Source organism: Tachysurus fulvidraco, chromosome 15, assembly GCF_022655615.1.
Source record: "Tachysurus fulvidraco isolate hzauxx_2018 chromosome 15, HZAU_PFXX_2.0, whole genome shotgun sequence".
NCBI classification, from domain to species: domain Eukaryota; kingdom Metazoa; phylum Chordata; class Actinopteri; order Siluriformes; family Bagridae; genus Tachysurus; species Tachysurus fulvidraco.
This window is the reverse complement of record NC_062532.1, coordinates 18,201,371-18,212,560: the sequence shown is the minus strand read 5'-3', so window position 1 is coordinate 18,212,560 and position 11,190 is coordinate 18,201,371. Positions and strand designations below refer to the sequence as shown.

Genomic DNA, 11,190 nt, shown 5'->3' with positions numbered 1-11,190 from the left:
GGTGATGCACTGAAAAACTTTAGTACAAAATCTTAAATGCTTGTTGCTCTGTTTAACTATTTAATTAAGAGCTGGAAATTAACTCACCAGTTGGTAAAACAGGAACAGCGTGGTCTGTGTTTTGGAAGCAGACCGAGCTGTGTTTTTATACAGAGTTCTACCTTTACATGATGTGATATATGGCTTGAAATAAATACTTTTACACTATTCATGTGTACTGTATATTTAAAAAAAATGGACCAATTGTGAATTCATTTTGGATCTTATATTGATATTAAATAATTATTGTAACTAGCAGATGAACGGATTAGGTTTTGAAATCAAGCCAAACAGGGTCAAGATCACAGCAATTACAAATGCATGAAATAGTCGTTCTTCAATAGCTTCCTTCCTGTTTGTCATACAGAGCTGTTACATACATGTTTAAGTTTGTTGTTTGTTGGCCATTTAAGCCAACTTTTTGCCATTGGTCAATCTACCGTCCCATCCCTCCATGCAGTATGCCTATATTCAAGATATCTCATGAATAAGTGAATATTTCTAGGAATTATATGAAATGATCTTTGTGACAAGCAAACGAAGATGGAATGAATACAAACAGCAAGGTCAAGGTCACAGCAAGATTAACTATCTGGAATAGTTTTTCTTATATAGCTTCCTTCCTGTCTGGAGTATATTTCAAGGGTATTTCAGGCATTACAATTTTGCAACAAGAAGAAAAAGAGACTGTGGGAGCACTTCTGCTTGTTTAATGAGGAACAAGCTGCTGCCCGATCCACACTGTAGATCATTTTGAAGATAAATTGCATTTTCTACAATATTGTGTATTAATGATGTTTGTGTGTGTGTGTGTGTGTGTGTGTGTATATATATATATATATATATATATATATATATATATATATATATATACTTTAGATACTACACTACATTTTCTATATACATTATAGAAACATATATAGATAGTAATATAAATAATATATATAAATAATATAATATTTGTTTGTGTGTGTGTGTGTGTGTTTGCGCGCGCGCGCTAAAAGGTTTGAATGACCCTGAAGTGTTCAACTGTTAATATTTGGACAGATTAGATTAGCCAGCTGGCGCTTGTGCAGCTTTTCTTAGTCTATACTCTGAGATAACAAGCCGAGAAATAAAACTTGCTCTAAACTTGCTTTACCTCGTTCCTAATCTTCCTTGTGAGCCGAGCTCTAGCCTGCAGGAAGGATGGTGACGTCACTTCCGCAGGGTTAAACCGGGGAAAGTTGTTTCCTGAACATCTAGCAGTTGTGGACGTGTATTTTCATTTTTAATGGATTTTCAGCTGAACTCGCAGCATTAACAGGCGACAGGATTTTAAAATGCACGGAGACAGATAATAATGCTGAAACGGATAGGAAGTGTTAAAGAGTTTTAGAGCATGGAGGTGACGAGCAAAGAGAACAGTAAGTCTGTTGGTATGTAAACTAACCTGAGATGTTAGCTAACTAGCAAACAAGGCGCTATTGTTGTAAACAAAGTTACTTCGACGTGTTTTTCGCTCGTGTATAATCCAAATTTAGCTCCTTTTTTGTGATATTTGCTCCATAACAAAGCAGTTAAAACTGTAACTGCTGTCAAAATCCCAGAATTAATTTTGGGATATTTTGACAGCTGGAACATTTGACAGCTGGAAAGTTAATGGTAAGAAAAGCATTAAAAAACATCACCAGGATGAACCAGGATCTGGTTTAGTATCGAGAAAAGTTTGTGTATTTCTGTCATCAACAGGTGTTTATGACGATTCTTTCACTTGCATGCCACTTTGGATTAAACCAATCAGACCAAATCTGCTCTAATCCAATTAAATGAGTGTTTTGTAACTGTATATAAAAGTAAAAGGCAGAAACATTCTGTCATTTTTGTTTAATTTCATTTAATCTGATCTGCAATACTTAATGAGTAGGCAGTGACCTACCAGTTAAACACAACAGCTTGCGAGAAAGTGTTTAATTCCTTGTGTCCAACATGTTTAAAAAGAAAGGTGCATGGTGTAATGGAGGTACATGTGCAGGGTCGTTCGGTGACCTTGTGTCTTTCTCTTTTTCTCATCAGCGTTGCCTGATGATGAAGTGAATATACAGCTCCAGCTGCTTGAGTGTCGAGCACAATTGGAGCACTGGCAGGGAGTGGCGAAGATCTGTGAGCTGAGCAAACAGGAGGAGCTACAGGACCTGCAGAGACAGTGTGACCAGGAGATACAGTCTCTTCATGAGGCTATACGAGGTAAGGAGCAGAAGAGAAAGTGAAAGGGAACGTTCTAGCAGATTGTATGGTTTCGCTACAGCTAGCTTGATCAAGTAAGCTGTTAAACTCTGCAGAAAACCCCACTTCTCTTCTCTCTGACTTTTTTTCTCTCTTCATTTCTCAGAAACAGCCTCTCAGTATGAAGCCAGAATATCTGCTCTACAATCAGAGCGCTCCCAGTGGAGGAGAGCAGGGTTCACTCCAGAAAACAGGGTGTGTGTCTGTGTTTGTGTGTCTGTGTTTGTGTGTCTGTGTTTGTGTGTCTGTGTATGTGTGTCTGTGTGTCTGTGTATGTGTCAGTGTTTGTGAGTGTGAGTGTGAAATTATTGTTTACTTGTCTGAGCAGGCCATGATGTGAAAAGGAAATGGAAATTCTTTACAATTTAAAGAAATACACCAGTATATTTTTACCATCATGATCTGCATTTTAATTTATTTAGACATGTTTAAAAATATTATGCAACACAAAAGCTAGTACCATAAAATGAGTCTAATTTCTAAAGATGATGAATTTGACACATTTGCAACTTTATTTACGAATCCTTTTTATTCAGGAGTCTATAAAGGTAGAATTATTGGAAAGATTGCTTTATAAAGTGAGAGACAATTAGTTTTTTCTGTTCTTTCCTTAGAAAAGTACAAGTTGAAAAGTACAAGTTGCTTGTGGCAGTTCATGTTGTTTACTTTTGAACTGTAGGACAGCGTAAAGAAAGGAAGGATAGAGAGCGGCTCTCCGCCTAGTGACAGGCTGAAGAACGAGTGTGCTGCAGGAGACGGTGACTCTCGGGAGCTGCTGGCCGAGCCCTCTGATGCTGAGAGTACGGGGCTCCATATGGAGGGTTTCTACACACAGCAGTGTGATTCCTCTTCTCTGTCCTGCTTCTCTTTGGATACCCCATCTCTGCCCCGGCGCATGCCCCCTCAGGATGACACTGCTTCCCTGGTCTCAACAGGAACTCTTGTGCCTGAAGCTATCTACCTGCCCCCACCAGGACACCATCTGGTCACACATGCAGACTGGGATGGACTCCATGCACAAGTCAGTACAGCCTCTTTTTTTTTTTAAATGTATTAAATTATTATTATTATTATTTTATACAAGAGTTACTTGTTCGATAGTGAAGAATAATGTTAGATACTTTAAAGCGTTTTCCAGTACAACGTATATGTAGCAGGATTTGTATATCAATCATAGTCGTAACATGCATGGGCTTAAAGGGAATGAGTGAATTAATTGAATTTCTGATCAGACTTTACAATATTGTGGGATTTGTTGCCTTATTAAAAAAGAGAAGCTGGTTGTAGTGTAAAGAGAAGCTGTCTGTAAAGTGTTAAAGGAACTGAATTGTTTTGTGGATGTTCTGCAACATCAAATATAACTATAAATTAATTAGAATGTATGACATTGTTCCTTATTTAATAAGATGTAATGACTGGCAAATTGCTGTGGATTAAGAGAATTAAAACACTTCAGCTCTTGTTTTAGAAAATAGGGTGTCTATATTAATGTCAAACACAGTCTGAAGGCAATCATTAGTCCGATGCTCGGTCAGCGGCACTGTGGTTGAATTTAACATGTGCCTGCCTGCTCAGCAGTGAATACAGGGAAGTTCTGTTTTTATTTTTTTTGTTCCCTAGATTGAGTTTGTTTGTTACATTCAAAGATATTAACAGTCTTTACTCTGATCAACACTTATAGCAGTGCAGCTTACGATGCAGTGGTGCATCTGTGGTCTTCTGAAGCTTAGTTTCAGAATGGAGCTTTAATTTTTGGTAGATTTGTTGTAACTAATATCCGGTTCTTAGCTATATTATATCTGATCACTGCACAGATGTGACTCATTGTGTTCCTGCGATTATCAGGTGGCAGAACTTCAGGAGGAATTAACTCACTTGAAGGAGCAGAAGGCACAACTTGAGAAGGAGCTGGACATTCAGACAACAGAAACCAAGAAACAGGTAGAGACTTACTTGTGACTTTTGAGAGGAACTTTGTTATTTATATATATATATATATATAAGTTCCTCTCAAAGGTTACAAGCTGTGTGTAAGCTGCACTGCTATATATATATATGTATGTGTGTGTGTGCGCGTGTTTATAGTATAATTAGTAATTAGAAGTTCTCAATTTTTTTTGTTAATACTGTGTGTGTGTGTGTATGTGTGTGTGTGTGTGTGTGTGTGTGTGTGTGTGTGTGTGATACATAGGTGGCAGTACTGCAGTCCCAGGCGCAGACTTCTGAGACTCTCCTCCAAGAGCTGCAGAAATCTTTCAGCCAAGCACAGAGCACTGTACAGAGCAGACTGGTGAGTAAGGACAGATGAAGCAGTGAGCAAAAAATTCATTTTGGGTAATATAGTGAGGAAAGATTTGCATTTACATGTAGACATGAGAAAGATTCTCTTATATTAAAAGTTTATTCTGACTTTGTTTGGTGAAACTGCTCCACTTGTGTGCAGAAAGAGCTGTCTCTGTCTCAGAGGAGAGTATGTAGTGAGCTGTCCAGGTTGAAAGGGGGGGAGATGGAAGAAAGCACAGCTGGAGATGAACACTCAGAGCTATTTACTCTACAGGTAAAACACCCCTATTGTGTCTGCCTGTGTGTGTGTATCTCTGGCTGTGTGTGTATCTGTATCTCTGGCTGTGTGTGTATCTGTATCTCTGGCTGTGTGTGTATCTGTATCTCTGCCTGTGTGTGTGTGTATCTGTATCTCTGCCTGTGTGTGTGTATCTCTGGCTGTGTGTGTATCTGTATCTCTGGCTCTGCCTGTGTGTGTATCTCTGCCTGCCTGTGTGTGTATCTCTGCCTGCCTGTGTGTGTATCTCTGCCTGCCTGTGTGTGTGTATCTCTGCCTGCCTGTGTGTGTGTATCTCTGCCTGCCTGTGTGTGTGTGTCTCTGCCTGAGTGTGTGTGTGTGTGTCTCTGCCTGAGTGTGTGTGTCTCTGCCTGAGTGTGTGTGTGTGTCTCTGCCTGAGTGTGTGTGTGTGTCTCTGCCTGAGTGTGTGTGTGTGTCTCTGCCTGAGTGTGTGTGTGTGTCTCTGCCTGAGTGTGTGTGTCTCTGCCTGAGTGTGTCTGCCTGAGTGTGTGTGTGTGTCTCTGCCTGAGTGTGTGTGTGTGTCTCTGCCTGAGTGTGTCTGCCTGAGTGTGTGTGTGTGTCTCTGCCTGAGTGTGTGTGCCTGAGTGTGTGTGTATCTCTGCCGGAGTGTGTGTGTATCTCTGCCGGAGTGTGTGTGTATCTCTGCCGGAGTGTGTGTGTATCTCTGCCGGAGTGTGTGTGTGTGTGTATCTCTGCCGGAGTGTGTGTGTGTGTGTATCTCTGCCGGAGTGTGTGTGTGTGTGTATCTCTGCCGGAGTGTGTGTGTGTGTGTATCTCTGCCGGAGTGTGTGTGTGTGTGTATCTCTGCCGGAGTGTGTGTTTGTGTATCTCTGCCGGAGTGTGTGTTTGTGTATCTCTGCCGGAGTGTGTGTGTGTGTATCTCTGCCGGAGTGTGTGTGTGTGTATCTCTGCCGGAGTGTGTGTGTGTGTATCTCTGCCGGAGTGTGTGTGTGTGTATCTCTGCCGGAGTGTGTGTGTGTGTATCTCTGCCGGAGTGTGTGTGTGTGTATCTCTGCCGGAGTGTGTGTGTGTGTATCTCTGCCGGAGTGTGTGTGTGTGTATCTCTGCCGGAGTGTGTGTGTGTGTATCTCTGCCGGAGTGTGTGTGTGTGTATCTCTGCCGGAGTGTGTGTGTGTGTATCTCTGCCGGAGTGTGTGTGTGTGTATCTCTGCCGGAGTGTGTGTGTGTGTATCTCTGCCGGAGTGTGTGTGTGTCTCTGCCTGAGTGTGTGTGTGTCTCTGCCTGAGTGTGTGTGTGTGTGTCTCTGCCTGAGTGTGTGTGTGTGTGTCTCTGCCTGAGTGTGTGTGTGTGTGTCTCTGCCTGAGTGTGTGTGTGTGTCTGTCTCTGCCTGAGTGTGTGTGTGTGTCTGTCTCTGCCTGAGTGTGTGTGTGTGTGTCTCTGCCTGAGTGTGTGTGTGTGTCTGTCTCTGCCTGAGTGTGTGTGTGTGTCTGTCTCTGCCTGAGTGTGTGTGTGTCTGTCTCTGCCTGAGTGTGTCTGTCTCTGCCTGAGTGTGTGTGTGTGTGTGTCTGTGCGTGAGTGTGTGTGTGTGTGTCTCTGCCTGAGTGTGTGTGTGTGTCTCTGCCTGAGTGTGTGTGTGTGTGTGTCTCTGCCTGAGTGTGTGTGTGTGTGTGTGTCTCTGCCTGAGTGTGTGTGTGTGTGTCTCTGCCTGAGTTGTGTGTGTGGTGTCTTCTCTGCCTGAGTTTGTGTGTGTGTGTCCTCTCTGCCTGAGTGTGTGTGTGTGTGTCTCTGCCTGAGTGTGTGTGTGTGTGTCTCTGCCTGAGTGTGTGTGTGTGTGTCTCTGCCTGAGTGTGTGTGTGTGTGTGTCTCTGCCTGAGTGTGTGTGTGTGTGTGTCTCTGCCTGAGTGTGTGTGTGTGTGTCTCTGCCTGAGTGTGTGTGTGTGTGTGTCTCTGCCTGAGTGTGTGTGTGTGTGTGTCTCTGCCTGAGTGTGTGTGTGTGTGTGTCTCTGCCTGCCTGAGGGTGTTGTGTGTGTGTCTCTGTCCTGAGTGTGTGTGTGGTGGTGTGTCTGCTGCCTGAGTGTTGTGTGTGTGTGTGTCTTCTGCCTGAGCTGTGTGTGTGTGTGTGTCTGCTGCCTAGTGTTGGTGTGTGTGGTGTCTCTGCGCTGAGGTGGTGGTTGTGTGTGTGTGTCTCTGCCTGAGGTGTGTGTGTGTGTGTCTCGTCCTGAGTTGTGTGTGTGTGTGCTCTGCCTGAGTGTGTGTGTGTCTCTGCCTGAGTGTGTGTGTGTCTCTGCCTGAGTGTGTGTGTGTGTCTCTGCCTGAGTGTGTGTGTGTGTCTCTGCCTGAGTGTGTGTGTGTGTCTCTGCCTGAGTGTGTGTGTGTGGCTCTGCCTGAGTGTGTGTGTGTGGCTCTGCCTGAGTGTGTGTGTGTGGCTCTGCCTGAGTGTGTGTGTGTGTCTCTGCCTGAGTGTGTGTGTGTGTCTCTGCCTGAGTGTGTGTGTGTGTCTCTGCCTGAGTGTGTGTGTGTGTCTCTGCCTGAGTGTGTGTGTGTGTCTCTGCCTGAGTGTGTGTGTGTCTCTGCCTGAGTGTGGGTGTGTCTCTGCCTGAGTGTGTGTGTGTCTCTGCCTGAGTGTGTGTGTGTCTCTGCCTGAGTGTGTGTGTGTGTCTCTGCCTGAGTGTGTGTGTGTCTCTGCCTGTGTGTCTCTGCCTGAGTGTGTGTGTGTGTCTCTGCCTGAGTGTGTGTGTGTGTGTGTCTCTGCCTGTCTGCCATTCTGTCTGTCTGTCTGTCTGGGTGCCTGTCTGTCTGTGTAAGATGTATTTACTCAGCCTGTGTCTGTGTAGGGAGCACACACAGAAGAGAGGCTACGTATTGAAATTGTGAACTTGAGGGAGCAGCTGGAGATGCGAACAGAAGAGAGTGGTTAGTACTTTTAAATTTCTGTAATTTCTTAAAATTACTTTAGTTTCTGATGTCTTCTTCTTAAAGGTGGGATCTCCGATGTTTAAGAAATGCTTCAGAAAACTGAGTCCGGAGGACAAACTAAACAAAAATCATAACAAACATGTAGCCAATGAGCAGAAAGGGGCGGGTCTTGTCAATATGCGGCGGAGAGAGTGTTCAGTGCGCATGTGTGACATTAGACATTAGAAGTAGGACGTGTTAATATAGGATCAGCTTTCCAGCGCTGGAGAGAACTGAAGGAGCAGGAAGTTGGCCACAAATTCACAGGTTGGAGTTTCCCGAGTCAATAACTCCTGAGCTAAACGCTGTTACTACACAAATAACACCTCTTTTCTATCGTAGTAATGTAGAGACGCAGCTACAACCGCGTTTTGTGTAGTAACAGCGTTTAGCTCAGGAGTTTTTGACTCGGGAAACTTAACTTTACTTAAGACGCCGAGGCGCTTTTTTCCTTCTCGATAGGTGAGTAACGTTGGTTTTGCTTTGTTACACAGAACTAATATATGCCTTTGTCCTTTGCATGATTATGCTTGTGTGTCATTTTTGCTTGTTTGTTTATCTGCAATCGTTATCTGCAATTCCCTTCAGCTATGATAAAGACATATTTCTTTCCATTAGTTGCCTGGGTTACGTATGTATGTGTGGGCGGAGCTATGAATACAGGGGTGGGACCCATTGGGTTAGGGGCGTGTTTGTTTTGGTGATTTTATATGTCAACATTGGCTTTTAAACATCGGAGACCCTGCCTTTAATTAGTGTACTTTTTATTTTCTTCTGTATGTTTAATTGCTGCTTATAATAACTTGTTGCACTTTCTCTGTTCCTTCAGAGGTCCTGGAGGGTGAGTTGGATATATCTTTACAATTTTGCAATATATGTACAGAATAAACAGTTGCTGTTTCATTATAAAATTATGTGTACATGTGTGTGTTTGTAATCCTCAGTCCAGCTCTCCAGCCTTAAAACAGAGACCGACCGCATTCAGAGCGATAAAGAAAAGGTGTGTGTATCTTTGTGTATTACACCATGGTAGGGCTGCATAATATGCATAAACAAAGGACATGCAAATTTTACTGCTTCAAATGATCATGTGACGCATCTTGCAGGATCAAAAACTGTTGAACTTGTAATTTACCCATTTTGATTTGTTCTAAAAGTATTATAGTCCGGATATTTTAGTGTATTAAAATAAGAAGAAGGACATGAAGAGGTTTATATGTTCGTGTGATTTCATAGTTGGAGGGTGAACTACAGGAATCTCGCACTGAGCTACAAGGCCTCCGGGTGGCCCTATCACACCTCCAGAGGGACATCAAGACCCAAAGCCATGACAAGGTATTCGGAGCTGGCATTTGTGTGCTTATTTGCATGTGGAACTATCCGCCACCACCTTCCCACTCACCTGCTCTCCTCCAACATTCACTCAAATTCAGAAGTTTGAAAGTTTAAAAGCACAATATTACTTTAATCACAATCATTTCTATTTTAAATATTTAGAAAATCAGATTTGATTTGAAAGCATCTTGATTTGACCTCTCTTTTCTTTCCCTCAGACAGTGCTGCATGGTCAGTGTTTAGAGTTGCGCAGTCAGGTGATCAGTCTGCGCAGTCAGTTGGATACCAGCCAGGCTGTGCAGAGAGACTTTGTGCAGCTTTCACAGTCACTACAGGTACACAAACCTAACATCTGCTCATTTGGCCGTGTTCACATATAGTGTCTTTTTTTTTTTTAGGTAGCTTTCTTGGTGATTATAAGCAAACATGCAAGTTCTTAAAGTGTCTAGCTAATACTAACTAACCAGTGAATTACTTCAAGCTAATGAAACTGTTACAATTGCACCCGGTGTGGTAGCGAAGAGCACCCGCGGGACTCTACTAGCTAGTATCTCTGCCTGTTAGCTTTGAACCAATGAATATTCTGTCTTCATTTATTAGCAGTTTTCCACACAAGCATGTAAGCTGCTGTAATCTTTTTAGGTGAAGATGGAGCAGATTCGTCAGGCAGAATCTCTGGATCAAGTCAGGCGTGTCCTTGGAGAACCACTTGAAGAAGAAAGTGACCAGCTCAGTAGTGCCACATGAGCCAGTTGGACATTATCAAGCTTTCTCTGGACCAAAGTGAAAAGGATCTCTCTATGTTATGTCCACAGAAATGAACCAGGATCACGCTCAGACTCTAACAAACTACCGATTATTATTAACTGTGGTAAATTTAGGAAACCAGCTTATTTTACTGTTTCAGTGGATGTTGTGTTCTCATACAGCTAACTAACTGAAACATTTTACTATATACGCCGGTTGAAGTTCAGCGAATTAGAGCTAACAGATGATGAACTTAACAAGTCTTTGTCACTGTGTCCACTAACCAGATATCAACTTGATTATAATAACTGTAGATTAAAGTAGAGGGTGAGTATCACTTGGACAGTATCCATAATGACTCCTGCTAAACCTTTCATGCACATAGTCTTACATATATTATATACATTTCTTTATTTTCATGTCTGTCACCAGCCAAAATATCAGAAAATGACCAGAAATCTTCCTAAAAAGGCACACTTTTTCATACTATTCGATGCAAAAAAGAGCAATAATGAAATTTTGAAGGAACTTATTGTTTAGCAGTGTGCAGTATCTGATAAAACTTAGTGTTGTACATTGGAGCAGCAATGATGAAGGTTAACTTGTGTATTTTACTGTATAAAACTGCCCAAAGTTAGACACAAATGACCACCTCAGGCATGTTCTACTGCAGGGAACAATAATATCTTTATATATGAACTTTCTAGACTGTGACCTGATATGACTCCATGTAAAGTAAATTAACACTAGGCTTAATCTGGGTCTCAGACCCCAGTTTTATGAGTGCATGTACCATGGTAATATTTATCTTCTTGTTTGCCATGATGGGCTTCATACATCATGCAACTGTAAATTAACATTTGGCTTCACAGTGAGCATTTTCTGTGTGGTTTTGTGTTCTACTTGGACATGTTTTATTAAAAACACCCTTATGCCCAAAACAGAAGTGGTGGATTTGTATGCATTTATCTCTTTCACCTTTCATTTCAGCATGTCATCTTTATACAGTATATAAGTGAGAACATGCTGGAAATATATAGTTACAGTCAAAAGTACATTTAATTTATACCAACAAGTCATTTAGTGTGCTAGATTTTACAGATTCCTTCAAAACCATTAAACTGTAAATGTTTCACTTTAAATATATAAAATCTTCTGTTCTAATATTTTTTTTCAGGGTCCATTTTCTCTGAACTTTTCCTTAAAATCTGCAGCATTAGTAGCTCGTTGGTTAAGAGTTGGGATTACATTTACGTCATTTTGCAGACTCCCTTATCCAGAGCAACTTACATTTTTATACAACTGAG

The 11,190-nt window shown here is 42.1% G+C and overlaps 1 protein-coding gene across 2 annotated transcripts; it reads left to right on the top strand.

Annotated features, from left to right (window-relative positions):
* The first annotated feature begins 1,196 nt into the window (after window positions 1–1,196).
* On the top strand, window positions 1,197–11,049 carry rabep2 (rabaptin, RAB GTPase binding effector protein 2). Of its 2 annotated transcripts, none has more exons than XM_047801092.1 (13): window positions 1,197–1,457; window positions 2,095–2,265; window positions 2,411–2,499; window positions 2,984–3,325; window positions 4,150–4,245; window positions 4,496–4,594; window positions 4,748–4,861; window positions 7,681–7,759; window positions 8,631–8,642; window positions 8,746–8,801; window positions 9,038–9,136; window positions 9,355–9,471; window positions 9,779–11,049. In XM_047801092.1, exons 1-13 carry the CDS (start codon window positions 1,421–1,423, stop codon window positions 9,881–9,883), a joined length of 1,416 nt encoding a protein of 471 aa, XP_047657048.1. In that variant the 5' UTR covers window positions 1,197–1,420; the 3' UTR covers window positions 9,884–11,049. The 2 variants fall into 2 exon arrangements, with proteins under 2 accessions (XP_047657048.1, XP_027016954.1); XM_027161153.2 differs by having other exon boundaries at window positions 1,198–1,445.
* The last annotated feature ends 141 nt before the right edge of the window (window positions 11,050–11,190 follow it).

What these genes read in the sequence shown, in the direction of transcription:
- rabep2 (XM_047801092.1), top strand. Translation starts at nt 1,421, where the DNA reads ATGGAGGTGACGAGCAAAGAGAACAGTAAGTCTGTTG. An exon ending in GGGATGGACTCCATGCACAA is followed by an intron (nt 3,326 to 4,149) that starts GTCAGTACAGCC and finishes TGCGATTATCAG; the next exon opens with GTGGCAGAACTTCAGGAGGA. An exon ending in CAGAGCTATTTACTCTACAG is followed by an intron (nt 4,862 to 7,680) that starts GTAAAACACCCC and finishes GTGTCTGTGTAG; the next exon opens with GGAGCACACACAGAAGAGAG.